This window comes from Labeo rohita, unplaced genomic scaffold (genome assembly GCF_022985175.1).
Source record: "Labeo rohita strain BAU-BD-2019 unplaced genomic scaffold, IGBB_LRoh.1.0 scaffold_103, whole genome shotgun sequence".
NCBI lineage: Eukaryota > Metazoa > Chordata > Actinopteri > Cypriniformes > Cyprinidae > Labeo > Labeo rohita.
In genome coordinates this window covers 343,774-358,773 of record NW_026127153.1, presented here as the reverse complement: position 1 = coordinate 358,773, position 15,000 = coordinate 343,774, and the positions used below count along the sequence as shown (strand labels likewise).

Here is a 15,000-nt window from a genome sequence, read left to right as displayed (position 1 = left end):
TACTGACTTTCACCAATGTAGAGACTACAGATCAACCAATGATAAAGCAATTCTCTGAAATAGCTCAAAGGTACATCTCAACATCTCATAAACCTTCAATTGGAAAGCATATATAGACAACACAAGACCTACAAATTCTGACAGTGGACTTTCTAATTTATATTTCTTTGCCCATATTTCCTTTTTCTTTTCTATTTCACAATGACTTTGTAATGTATTTATATTGTATTTTGTTATTTTATGTTGATGTTTTATTTATTTAATTTTTTTTTTGACAGACCACTAGTAAAAGTGTAACTGTGAATCCAAGCCAGTCTTTTTCAATCAATATCCCACATACAGTAATATGCAATTTCAAAGACAAAGAGTAGGAGGTGAAAGAGGAAGAGGAGGAGAAGAAGGAGGAGGATGATGACAACAACGTAGAAGAGAAATAGGAAGGGCAAGGGCAAGAAAACAAGCAGTCTCATGTATTTAGTTAATGCGTGCCAGGGTTGGATCAGGCATGCAAGAGGATTTTACCCCTGCTGCCTGTCCAGGGCCAATTTAGTCTGTGATGTTGAGGAGGTTGTTTGGCCCGTCCCAGACCAAAGACAGGATGCTGGGGCAGAATAATTATTTTTGTTGTTGTTTGCTGTTTTGTGCTGTACTCTACACTACAATAAATTAAGGATTAAAATGCTTGCAAATGCATACATTTGTTGTGTTCATCATGTGATTTTTTTTTTTTTTTTCCAAGCAACACTTATTACCAGTTTTCGTAGTATTGTTTTGAATTGATCTCATCAGTGTGTAAAACTGTGTTGTAGTGTGTGTGTTTTTGAGGGTTTGTGCGTCATGTCTGAGAGCAAAGTTTGTTTTTTTCAGGAAGATTGAGTTGTTTTGAGTGGAGAGCTTCAATTTGACCTGAATATAGTAAGTTCTGGGAATTGAGTTAGAAGTTACGGATTTGTGTTTAGAGTTTCGCAAAAGCGAGGCATAATTTCAAGAAATGTGTTTAAGCAATTTTAAGCAATTGCTATAATTGTGTGGGTGTGTTGGTATGGATGTCAGAGCGTGGTTTGTACATGAGTCATAAAAAAAAAAATCTTCCTGAAAGCTCATTTTTTGAGATATCAACCTCAGATTTGGAACCCATCTTGTTTAGATTTATGGCTTTGATTTTCTAGCAGGTTTAGAGTTTAACATGTTTCATAAAATACAGTATCTCACAAAAGTAAGTACACCCCTCACATTTCAGCAATTATTTTAGTATATCTTCTCAAGGAACAATACTATAGAAATGAAACATGGATGTATTTTAGAGTAGTCAATGTGCAGCTTGTATAGCAGTGTAGGGTTAGGGTTAGGGGTTACTTTCCCCTAAAAATAACTCAACATACAGCCATTATTGTCAAAACAGCTGGCAACAAAAGTGAGTACACCCTAAGTGAACTTGTCAAAACTGTGTCCAAAGTGTCAATATTTTGTGTCAAACCATTGTTATCTAGCACTGCCTTAATCATTCTGGGCATGGAATTCACCAGAACTGCACAGGTTCTTGCTAGGATCCTCTTCAAATCCTCTATAATGACCTCTATAATGGATGTTAGACACATGGTACTTCTCCACCTCCCGCCTGAGGATGCCCCATAGGTGCTCAGTAGGGTTCAGGTCAGATCATCTGCACCTTCCTCAACAAGGCAATTGTCATCTTGGTGGTGTGTTTGGGGTCATTATCATGTTGGAAAACTGCCGTTCGGCCCTGTTTCTGAAGGGAAGTCATCATGTTCTGCTTCAGAAATATACAGTACATAATGGAATCCATGTTTCCCTCAATGAAGTACAGCTCCCCAGTACCAGCAGCACTCATGCAGCCCCAGACCATGATGCTACCACCACCATGCTTGACTGTAGGAGAGACATAATTATCTTGGTACTCCTCACCAGGGCATCACCACAGATGCTGGACACCATCTGAGCCAAACATGTTTATCTTAGTCTCATCAGGCCATAGGACATGGTTCCAGTAATTCATGCTCTTGGACAGGTTGTCTTCAGCAAAATGTTTGCGGGCTTTCTTGTAAACCAGCTTCAGAAGAGGCTTCCTTCTTGGGTGACGTCAATGCAAACCCACTTATTGCGGTGTGCAGTGTGTGAGGGGTGTACTCACTTTTGTGAGATACACATTTTTATATTTATAAAATATAAAATGTGCTTTAAATAAAAGCATTATCATAAACTTAAACCTCTATAACTTTTTTTTTAACTTCACTTTTTAAACTTTTTTTATGTTGACAAATGGTTAGGTTTAGGGGCAGGGGTTGGGTTATGTGCTCGTAAATGTGTAAATAATGTTATGTAAATGAAACGGTTGTGACTGTTTACACTGAAATATCACATATATACAATAATGGCAACATTACTACCCAATTTGTAATTGAATCATGACGATAACATTAGCTCTGGTTAAACAAATCTTTCTTTGCTTGCTTTGAACAGCAGCTACGCTAATTATGTTCCTATTTGTTCTCTGTTTCTGCCATGGGATTGACATCCTGTGGTAACTAGGAATTCACAAGCTCCAGTCTGGATCCAGAACACTTAAGAAGAGATGATGTCAACCCCTCAGAGGACTTCAGATGATGCCAACCCTGAAAACATACAGCACTACTGAATTCTGCTACTAATTTATGGTGTTCTTTGTCTGTTTGATTACATCATTAATTGATCTTTACCATACATCTCTGCCACATCAACTTGACATAGTCAACACTAGTGAGCTACTACTAAATATATTGTAAAAACTTTGATTTTGTGTAAAGTTGCTTTGCAACGATATGTATCGTGAAAAGCGCTATACAAATAAATTTGAATTGAATTGAATAACATTCCTGATGCCTTTCGCGTCAGCATACCGACACCAAAGCTTTCTTATTTAAAGCAGTGGAGGACACTGCACGTCGAAAAGAAAGTGCCTCAAAAAGTGACGTTACGTGGTCCTGACCAAGCTTCAATATGTGACGAGTTGGGAGTGAAAATGTGTTGGCTCCTAGAGTGCTGTTCTTAGAAGTGAGTGGGGGTAATGCTGGGGTGTTTCTTTAAAGTACACTATAATCGCTACAGTTTTGAAGCTTTCTATCTTGTGTTTTTTGAAGACCTGACTCACATCCTTTACACAGACCTTGACCACAGGTTGAATAGCAGGAGGGCAGAGGAGGGTACAGGTTGAAAGAGATGTTGGTTCATGTGTGAACTGCAGATCAATGTGGGTGTGAGGCATGAGACTGGACTTTTCAAATCTACAGTAAATGCCATTTTTGCTGCAGCACCTAGGGAGCAGTTGGGGATTCTGGTATTACCTCAGTCATGTTTTTTAAAAAAGGCTGTTTATATACATATCCGCTAACTGTTTACGAGAAGCACACATGTAAGAGGCTGACAATTAGCTGAACATATGTGACCCTGGACCACAAAACCAGTCATAAGGGTCAATTTTGTAAAATTGAGATTTATACATCATCTGAAACGGACGATATTTGGCCAAGATACAACTATTGGAAAATCTGGAATGTGGAGGTGCAAAAAATTAAAATATTGAGAAAATCGCCTTTTTAGCAATGCATATTACTAACCAAAAATTAAGTTTTGATATATTTACGGTAGGAAATTTACAAATTTCTAAATGGAACATAATCTTTACGTATTATCCTAATGATTTTTGGCATAAAAGAAAAATAATAATTTTGATTTATTATTATTTTTAATAATAATAATTACATACAATGTATTTTTGGCTATTGCTACAAATATACCCATGCTACTTAAGACTGGTTTTGTGGTCCAGGGTCACGTATACTTGTGACACTTAGACTGCATTTTCTTTATTGCATTTAATCTTTAAAAGTATCTGTATAACATGAAAGTATGTCAACAACTCTTACAGTGTAATTGTTTTTGAATTGCCACTAAAATACGCCTGAAGCGTTTAAAGTATGATGACACCTGGGGTTTTAGGAGGCGTTGCTGCATTTTTTTTAAATCTCAAAAAATCTGATGCATCATGTTACAGTATCGGTGAGTTCATCCAGATCAGTGGCTGTAGCTTTAAAAACACAATCAGTACAAGGCTTGTGAATATCATTCTGCTTCATCTGAAAAAAGTTTGAAGCAATCAGAGATTTGCTATATGGACACTTGTGAGTGCAGTTCGGAAGCCGAATTTATGTAGCTTAACCAATGTGCTGGTGCATTTCCAGCATTTGTAGCTTGATCACGCCCAGGTCATGATCTTATTGGTTGTTCTGTAGGTGCGATTGCTTATAAACACAAATCTTTTTCCTAAACTTTGCAGAAGTGCTCTGTCCTCTCCTCAATTGCAATGAAGACTATTGTGTTCATTCTGCTGCTTGTGGCTGTGGGTATGTAGACCTCTCTAATTCTGGTAATACTTTATTCTGATAGACATTATACTAATTATAAGTAACATTGCAACTACATGTTAACTAACTCTCATTAGACTATTAGTAAACCGTCTGCTTAATATCTGCTAACATTTTATTCTGATGCTCCTCAACAGACATTCTGTTGACTTCAAGGAGAGACACTGCACACAAAGACATAGTTTTTCTGTCTTTTCTAAGTATTTTCTAAAATATGAAGTGGCAAAAATGAGATATCCAAAAACACCTCTGTAAAAACATTTGACACTAATGTAACAAAAAAAAGATTCAGATTTTTGTACTAGAAATTTATGCAAATTAGCGCATCCACTGTAAGAAAAACAAACAAAAAACATTTTTTTGAGTCAAATTAAAATAATTAGTTACTCTGCTGCCTTAAAAAAAAATATAATTTTAAGTTAAATGAACTCAAAAATCTAAGTTGTCACTTAGTACAACATTTCAAGTTGACTAAACGTTTTTGAGTTGACTGAACTTAAAATTTTAAGGCAGCGGGGTAACAAATTATTTTAAATAGTTTTTTTTTTTACAGTGTATTTCATTATATAACATTTTAGAAAACTTGTAATGCAAAAAATGTTTGCAATTATCAATGTAATCAATCAACTATAGGTAAGGCGATAACTATTAGTTTTTTTTTACCTTATTCACCTGCAGTGTCTCGCCTTAGTAACTTTGCGAGTATCAACTTATTCTACTAACTCTAACCCTAACCAGTCTACAAATACTCTGAGAGTTAGTTGCATGTATTGCATGTTAGTTGCAAAGTTACTGACACTGACCTGTATTACAGAAAGTCTTTAACATTAATGTTAATAAAAATACATTTATGTATATATATTTATATGAAGGTTTCAGCTCAGGTGACAAAATCATTGGAGGTTATGAATGTTCGCCCCACTCCCAGCCCTGGCAAGTGTACCTTAGTGATGGGAGAATATCATGTGGAGGATCTTTGATTAATAAAAAATGGGTTGTGTCTGCTGCTCACTGCACATTCTTGTGAGTATATGACCTTACTTTTTTATTTTATCAGTCTTCCTTTTTCTCATAGAGTACTTATTTATTTAAAAAAGGACGAAATGCTGAATATTTACAGGTTTCCTCTTTCTTAACATGTTCACTGTAATTGCAGGATTTCTAAACCAACACATTCAGTTCATTGATGAGAGTCCATTACACACCCAGTGCTACTTTTGAATATTGTAGTTTTTAAATGCATTTGTGCACAGTATTTGAATGTGCCTCTTTTCTGCATTCAAGAAATAATCAACATACCACTCAGCATACTAATGCAGTCTTTGTCTTGTTTTGACATATGTGACCCTTAAACCAGTCTTAAGTATCACGGGTATATTTGTAGAAATAGCCAAAAATAAATAGTATGGGTCAAAATGATCAATTTTTCTTTTATGCCAAAACTCATTAAGATATTAATTAAAAATCATGTTCCATTTAGATATTTTGTAAATTTCCTACTGTAAATATGAGAACCTCATTTGGACAACTTTAAAGGCGATTTTCTCAATAAAGGTGTAATGGGACTCGACAGACAGCGTGGATAGATCCAAACGCGAGCTTATTGTACAGATCGTGGTCAAGACAGGCAGGGTTGGACACCAGCAAACAGTAACATCCAAGGGCAAGACAAAAGCATAATCCAAAACACTGGCGAGGGTCAAGGCAGGCAGCGAAACGATCATAAAACAGGGAAAACAGTCCAAGGTCGAAATCCAAGAGAGCAGTCCAAAGTAACAAAATAAACAAGGCAAAAACTCTGACAATTAAACAAAACAATGATCATGGAAATAACTGCAATTAAACAAGGAAAATGCTTGGTAGAGTCCACATTCGGCAGAATAATACTTCGCGAAGGCCTGTTTGGCATGGCCCTCTTTATATGGCTGCCAAACAGGAAGTCATCATAGAGGTAGCAGAAGGAGCGGTAACAGTAGGTACTAGGGCAACTCTGCTGGCATGGCGTTACAGAACGTGATTTTTTGCACCCTCAGATTCTAAATTTTCAAATAGTTGTATCTCAGCCAAATATAGTCAAATCCTAACAAATAACATCAATGGAAAGCTTGTTTATTCAGCTTTCAGATGATGTATAAATCTCAATTTCAAAAAATTGACACTTCTGACTGGTTTTGTGGTCCAGGGTCACATATATCAATCAGACTACGTGAAACACGTCAGACTATTCACAAACCTAATATGTACCTGATTAGAGCTGAGTAAAATATGAGTTCCTTGTCAAACAGACGTGATAGTCTCCGCATCCAACTGGGAAAGCACAATTTGTTGGTTGGTGAAAACACAGAGCAGCAGATCAAGGCAGAGAAGATCATTCCTTACCCGAGATATAATGATAACAATCATAACAATGATGTCATGCTGATCAAGCTGAGAAAACCTGCCATCCTCAACAAGTACGTGAAGCCAATCCCTCTGGCCAAGAGCTGCTCTTCTGCAGGGATGAAGTGCTTGGTTTCTGGATGGGGCAGAACTGGGGGTGAGATGGTGGAGTAATGAAAAGTCTGAATTGTGTGTGTGTGTATATAGCATTTTTAACAATACAGATTGTGTCAAAACAGCTTTTCAGTATTAAACAGGAAAATAGTGTGTCAATAATGCAAAGTAAAGGTCAGTTAATCATTGAATTCAGTGAAGTCATCATTCAGTTCAAATTCTATCTGTGCAATCAAGTTGACAAAAGCGCTGCAAATTAAGTGTCCCCCAATAAGCATTAGATATGTGGAAGATGAAGTTTTAATACTGTTCATATTCTCTTTGCAGCTGGCCCTGCTTCTACCCTGCAGTGTTTGAAATTGCCTGTACTCTCAAAGAAGAAGTGTAGGTATGAGTACGGTAACACGATAACTAAAAACATGTTCTGCGCTGGATTCATGAGGGGAAGGAAAGACGCGTGTGAGGTATGTCATCGACTTCCTTTTTGTATGCGCTGTACATTTATATACAAATGCACAGATCTGTCCTTTTCATTTTCTGATTTTCTTCTTAGGGGGATTCTGGTGGCCCTCTGGTGTGCAACGGGAAACTGCAAGGTGTTGTTTCCTTTGGCACAAGCTGTGATGGACCAGGTTATCCTGGGGTGTATGTTGAGTTGTGCCGCTACAATAGATGGATCAAACGCACCATTGCTACTAACTAACTGCTTGTTCAGCCTGGTCCTTTACGAGTTCATTATTCCAGTTACCTGTATTAAAAAATTAAGCATGAGACGTGCACGTGTTTGTGTCTTTTCTTTTTATATGGACAGTATGTCTCAAATGTTGCTCCCCAGCTCTAGAACTGTGCAGATACAGCATCACAATGAACCCAATCATGTGCAATATCACAAAACCTCCAGAGTACTGACAACAGGGCCATCTGCTGGCTCAAAAAATTTATAGCAGCCATAAAGCCTGCAAATGCAATGCATGTTTTTTCAACTGAAAATGAGAAACGTTTTCTTTTTTCAGCAGATGTAATTTCTTATTACATACAGGGAGTTGACAAAAAGTCTTACAGTTATGAACAAGCACTCTTTCAGGAAAATATAATCTACTGCAAAAACGTTTAAATATTGTTTATGGAATGTTTTTCTGAAACATTTTAGCTTCAAATGTTGTCAAAGACCATTCATAAGTAATATTTCCACAAAGTTTGTGGAAGCACGTTCCTTATACTGATGTTTTTAATGTTCACATAACCCAAGGAAAGGGGGAAAAAACATTTAAACACTTAGCGAAATGTTCTTTAGAACAAATTCTATTTATTTCAAGATTTCAACTTAAATCCTGTAAACGTTTGTAAAATGCTCAATTCATATGGCCTTTTTTTTTTAATAATAACCTTATTATTAAAAATAATAACGTTATGTTGATACACTCGTGCCTGATGAAAGAACAGCGTGTTGGTAGAATTCCACCAGAAAACAGTAGATGGAGACATTGAGCAGATCAAGAAGAGCCACAATGTTGATTTGAGAGATTCTTAACAGACACCTCTAATGACCTCAACTGAAATGTCACAACGAAACCCCTTGACACTTTTCCTCTTCTCTGCCTTTCTCTTTTAGTCTGTGCAATCTGTAGCAGGTCAGATGGTGTGGAGACTAATCTGTGTAATTTGGCTCAAAACATTTTGCACGACTATGTGCAGTTCAGACTTTTAATTTGCTCTGCTCACAGTTTTGCTTTAATTCTCTCACTCAGCTAGAAAAAGGCCAAAGTTAAGATCTAAATAGTTATTTGAAGACCACATAAGTATTTTCACTGATCAACTACTGGACCTTAGCTTTAACCAGCTTAAGCAGTGCTATTTGTGAGTCTCTGCTCCATGTCTGTCTCTGACTGGCTGCTATTTCTGCTGGTAAAACTTCTCCAGGGTTAAAGCCCTAAAAATGATCACAATATTTTTTTCATATCAATCGATATTGATAATTATCACAATAAATGTCAAATCTTTATTTATTTCAAGTTTAAAGTCAGATTTTTGCTCCAAGGTGAAAGTTGTAGAAACCAGACCATTAATTTTCCTTAACAAAATAAATTTCTAAATAGAAAAATTAATTTCTGCATGTTCTAATGAGTTATATTGTTTCAAATCAAGAAACAGTTTTGGGTTGTCTGATAACAATAGTAATATCACTTTTTTTGTCTCTTAGAAATGCACATTTGACAGTAGCTTGAGGATGCAGAGGTAAATTTTTGTTCATTATCAGTCAGCATGATTAGCAAGTTACTAGCATGTTTCTAGCATGATTAGCATGTTAATAGCATGTTGTTAGCATGATTAGCACACTGCTAACCTGATTTAAACAGATTAGAAATATTAGAAATATTACACTTTAAAAAATGCTGGGTTAAAAACAACCCAATTTGGGTTATTTTGGCAACCCAGCGCTGGGTAAAAAAGGGACAAACCCAGCGCTGGGTTGTTTTGACCCAGCAAGTTGGGTTGAATGATTGACCCAGCATGCTGGGTTGCTTTTTTTTTATGGTTTAAAATTACTACAATGCTAGGCTAAAATGAACCCAAAATTGAGCTAGGCATTAAATCTACAAATCTTGATCATTATAAAATCACTTTAACACACACAGCATGACTATCAAAAGATAAATGTTTATTAAAAACTACAACAAGAGAAAACATTCAAAAGTAACATGCATGTGAAAAGAAATGCAGAAAAAATATGGCATTAGCAGGTACAGAGTTTATAAATGAAGCACTGAACATCTGCTGACTATTTTGTCTGGTAAATTCTGTATATTGTATAAAACTACTGTACAAAAAACACTACTTTACAATAATTGTACAATTAGTTAATAGTTTCTTTCTTTCTTTTTTTTTAACACAAACTAATAATAAAACCACAACATTAACACTGACATTATAACATTTAACACAAGCAAATGTGTGAAGTATTGTGAGTATGTGTATGAATGAGTGTGAACTCCATTTCTACTGAACAACACAGAACGAGCATTTGACATTTTGTTTTTACAGACTATACACTTACGGTTTGTTTCATAGTCCATGACTGCATACAGAAAATGCATCACTGCCAATTTCCTTAATCTCTTTAAGATAATTGATGTAGTCATGAAGTCCCATCAGCTCAGCAAAGGTGTGCAACATCTTTGGCATTATCCAGGGCGGCCTCCTCCTTTAAAACCACCATTGCATCAGTTTGGGGGAAGATCATTTCTCCTCTTTGTCCAGCATTCATCCCAGTCACCACCTGCTCTTCATCAGTGGCCTAAAATGGAAAACCTTTAAAAAAGAAAACATTTAGTTCAAATGTAACCATTTTCAGGTGCTGTCACGAACGCGGTCTCTGTGGCTCCCCCTATCCCGCACCAGCGGGAACCCTCACCTGAGTTCTAGACTACATTTCCCACAATCCCGTGCCTGGGGCCCGCCACTTCCGGTTCCGGGTCTCCCGGTTCACTTCCCTTGGCGGCCATTTTAAGCGCACCGCGCCGGCTCGCTCTTTGCGAAGTTTTGATTAGTTATGCTGTCAATCCTGAGCGTTTTCTCCTCGGACTGTTTTCACGTTGCCAACCGGACTGTTTATACTGTGTGTGAACCTTTGCTGCCTGCCTTTTGTCGACCCTCGCTACTCCCACGGATTACTCCCTTTGAACGCCGCCGGCCCCGACCCTTTGCCTGGACTTTTACTATTCGTTTGGATTTGCCTTCACCACACCAGTCTGCTGTTGTCGACCCTTGCTTGTTAACGTTGTCTGAGAAAATAAAGCTGTTGCAAATGGATCCACCGCCTCATGATTCACCCATAACATCGTCACAGAAAACTTCGCCGCCTTCGGATCCAGCGACAGTGAGTCAGATTGCTACGGAGGTCTCCGCCCAAGCCTTGCTTCTGACGCAGCACCAGCAACAACTGGATCGTCTGACTGCTTTGACCGAACAGCTCGTTCAGGTGCTTCAGGGACTGCAGGTCGCTACCCCCCCTGCTACACCACCTCCACCCGTTCCACCGCCAGGAGCCCAGTCAGTCATCGCCAGCCCTCGACTAGCCTTCCCGGAAAAGTTTGACGGTACGGCCGCTAAATGCAAAGGTTTTCTCTTACAATGCACACTGTTTGTTAACCAGCAACCACACCTGTACGCTACGGACGAGAGCAAGATTGCTTTCGTGTGCTCTCTCCTCACCGGGAAGGCGCTGGACTGGGCCACCGCTGTCTGGAACTTGGGGCAATCCACCTACCCCACATTTGCAACCTTTCTTCAGAGCTTCAAGGAGGTATTCCAGCCGAGTCCTGAGAGCAGCGAGGCGGGCGAGCAGATCGTCGCATTAAAACAGGGCCGCTGCCCCGCCGCTGAATACGTGCTGGAGTTCCGTACACTCGCGGCCCAGAGTGGTTGGAACGATGGACCCCTCAAGCTCCACTACCGAAAGGGATTAAATCAGGACCTGCAAGTGGAACTAGCCTGCCGGGACGAGGGTCTCACCCTGAGCCAGTATATAGACCTATCCATCCGAATCGACAGCGTCATGCGCTCCCGTAAGCCCAACCGACCTCCGATCACCATGCCCGCTCAGCGAACCACAACCGCTACGACCCCCGAACCCATGCAGCTGGGTGCTACCAAACTCACCGTCGAGGAGAGGGAGAGACGGCTTCGCAACAATCTCTGCCTATACTGCGGATTGGCAGGACACATCCGGGCTACCTGTCCGACTCGACCGCCTCGATCTTCCACCTCGGTGAGTCCCAATAAGTCCTGTCTGAACCGTTGTGAAATTCCTGTACAGCTCTGGGCGGAGGGGGTTCCGATTAAAACCACAGCTTTGGTGGATTCCGGCGCTGCCGGTAATTTCATCGACAGAGACTTTGTAGCTTCTAACCATTTGCCCATACTCTCTTGTGCTTCTCCCGTGGCAGTGGCAGCCCTCGACGGGCGACCGTTAGGATCAGGCCGCATCGACCACACCACCAACGACCTCACCCTCCGCATTGGATCCTGCCATCAGGAGACCATCAGGTTCTTTATCATTTCATCCCCTCAGTCACCACTCATCCTGGGTTACCCCTGGCTAAACCAACATGAACCCACCATCTCCTGGGCAGGAGGCATCATAACTCACTGGTCACCTTACTGCCAACAGCACTGTTTCGTCTCCAGGCCGGAAGCATTCCCATCATCCTCGACAACCCCTCTCAGCGACACCATACCCACCGAATACCAGGATCTGCTTGAGGCCTTCAGCACCATCAAAGCTACCCAGCTACCGCCGCATCGACCAGGGGACTGTGCCATCGACCTCGTACCCGGGGCCGCTCCGCCCCGTGGACGCATCTTCCCTCTCTCACAACCCGAATCCGAGGCCATGGAGAAATACATCGAGGAGGAACTCACTAAGGGATTTATCCGACCATCCACTTCTCCTGCTTCGGCCGGGTTTTTCTTCGTAAAGAAGAAGGACTCAATGAATTAACCATCAAGTACAGGTACCCACTCCTACTCGTTCTCCCGGCCTTGGAACAGCTACGATCAGCGAAGATTTACACCAAGTTGGACCTTTGCTCCGCGTACAACCTAATCCGCATCCGAGAGGGAGACGAGTGGAAGACGGCCTTCTCCACCACCTCAGGTCACTACGAATACCTCGTTATGCCCTTCGGCCTGGCCAATAGTCCGTCATATTTCCAAGCCTTCGTCAATGAGGTATTTCGGGATATGCTCAACCGCTGGGTCATAGTTTACATCGACGACATTCTCATTTTTTCAAACTCCTATGCTGAACACGTCCAACACGTCAGGTCAGTCCTCCAGCGACTCATTGAACATCAGTTATACGCCAAGGAGGAGAAGTGTCAATTTCATCAGGAAAGCATCGCCTTCTTGGGTTATGTCATCAGTCCTGAGGGCGTCGCCATGGACGACAACAAGGTGAACGCTGTGCGCAACTGGCCCCGTCCCAAGACTCTCAAGGAGCTCCAACGTTTCCTGGGGTTTTCCAATTTCTACCGCCGGTTTATACGCAACTTTAGTACAGTCGCCGCACCCCTTACATCCATGATCAAGAAGGGCAACGCCCGACTCACCTGGTCACCCAGCGCCACGCAGGCCTTCCATGATCTCCGACAGAGATTCACCACGGCACCCATACTTCGGCATCCTGACCCCTGACTACCCTTCCTTGTCAAGGTGGACGCTTCCAGCACGGGCGTAGGGGCCGTTCTCTCGCAGAAGCAAGGTCAGCCTCCCAAGACATATCCCTGTGCATTCTTCTCTCACAAGCTAAGCCCAGCGGAAAGAAACTACGATGTGGGCAACCGGGAGCTGCTTGCCATCAAACTTGCTCTTCAAGAATGGCGGCACTGGCTCGAGGGGGCTCAACACCCATTCACCATTCTCACCGACCACAAGAACCTGGAATATCTTCGTTCTGCCAAAGTTCTCAATCATCGCCAAGCCAGGTGGTCGCTGTACTTCACTCGGTTCAATTTCGAAATAACCTATCGCCCAGGCACCCAGAACACCAAAGCCGACGCCCTCTCCCGTGTACATGAGCCTGATCAAACTATCCCGCCATCTGAGACCATCCTACCCGCATCTGTCATCATAACTCCCGTCACCTGGGACATCATGACGGAGATCACAGAGGGTCAGGTCCAGGACCCTCCGCCAGCTGATTCCCCCAATCATCCCACCTATGTACCCCTTAATCTTCGCACCCGAGTTCTCTCCGAGGTCCACTCCACCCCCAGTTCTGGTCACCCGGGTATCGAGGCCACCATCCAGCTCTTGCGCAATCGATTTTGGTGGCCATCCCTACGATCCGACACCATCACCTACATTAAGAACTGTACCGTCTGCAACACCTCTAAGACACCCCGGCAACTACCTGCCGGTCTGCTACAGCCCCTGCCGGTACCTAAGCGCCCTTGGTCCCACATTGCCGTGGACTTTGTCACTGACCTTCCCTCCTCCCACGGTAACACCACCATATTATCAGTGATCGACAGATTCTCCAAGGGTTGTCGCTTCATTCCCCTTCCCAAGTTACCCACCGCCATGGAGACGGCTGAAGCACTGTGCAATTCTGTGTTTAGGTTCTACAGCCTACCGGAGGATATTGTGTCAGATCGCGGCCCCCAGTTTACCTCCCGCCTCTGGTCCAGCTTCTTTCGTTTACTCAGCGTCAACATCAGCCTTACGTCTGGATACCACCCAGAGGCCAACGGGCAGGTGGAAAGACTGAACCAGGAGTTGACCCGCTTCCTACGTTCATACTGTCAAGACCACCAAGAGAACTGGAGTCGTTTCCTCCTCTGGGCAGAGTACGCCCAGAACTCGATCCGTAAGCCCTCCACTAACCTAACACCATTTCAATGCATCCTAGGTTACCAACCCCCCTTGTTCCCCTGGTCCGGAGAACCCTCTGACTTGCCCGCGGTCAACTCCTGGTTCCAACAAAGCGAGGAAACGTGGAACCGAGCCCATGTCCACCTACAGAGGGCCGTCCGACGCACCCAGGCCCAGGCGGACCGCAGACGCCGACCCAACCCCTCCTACGAGCCCGGTCAATGGGTCTGGCTTTCAACCCGGGACCTGCGCCTATGACTGCCCTGCAGAAAGCTTAGCCCCAGGTACATGGGTCCATTTAAAATCATTCGCCAAATTACACCAGTATCATTCAGACTCGATTTGCCTGCAGAATATCGTATCTCACCCACATTCCATGTCTCTCTGTTAAAGCCCGCTGGTCGCCCCGGTGGGGAGGAGATCCTAGACGAGACCGCACCGCAGGGACCACCCCCCCGATCATCGACGGCGAGGAGGCCTACCGAGTCAACGCCATTCTTGACTCCCGACGCCGGAGCGGTCATCTCCAGTACCTGGTCGACTGGGAGGGCTATGGCCCCGAAGAGAGGTCCTGGGTGCCCGCTGAGGACATCTTGGATCCCTCCCTCACTACCGACTTCCACTCATCTCACCCAGATCGACCAGCACCCCGTGGAAGGGGTAGACCCCGGTGTCGGCCGCATCCTCGTGCCAGGAGGCACTCGCAGGGGGG

The 15,000-nt window shown here is 42.5% G+C and overlaps 1 protein-coding gene across 1 annotated transcript; it reads left to right on the top strand.

The window, feature by feature from the left end:
* Positions 1-4,306: 4,306 nt before the first annotated feature.
* LOC127157299 (trypsin) lies at positions 4,307-7,687 on the top strand. Its single transcript, XM_051100529.1, has 5 exons — positions 4,307-4,400; positions 5,294-5,444; positions 6,707-6,957; positions 7,242-7,378; positions 7,468-7,687. Exons 1-5 carry the CDS (start codon positions 4,361-4,363, stop codon positions 7,615-7,617), a joined length of 729 nt encoding a protein of 242 aa, XP_050956486.1. The 5' UTR covers positions 4,307-4,360; the 3' UTR covers positions 7,618-7,687.
* Positions 7,688-15,000: the final 7,313 nt, after the last annotated feature.

Bases quoted from the DNA above. Each gene is read 5' to 3' on its own strand.
- LOC127157299 (XM_051100529.1), top strand. From the start codon at position 4,361: ATGAAGACTATTGTGTTCATTCTGCTGCTTGTGGCTGTGG. The intron at 4,401-5,293 runs GTATGTAGACCT...ATTTATATGAAG, and splicing joins TCTGCTGCTTGTGGCTGTGG to GTTTCAGCTCAGGTGACAAA. The intron at 6,958-7,241 runs GTGAGATGGTGG...TTCTCTTTGCAG, and splicing joins TGGATGGGGCAGAACTGGGG to CTGGCCCTGCTTCTACCCTG.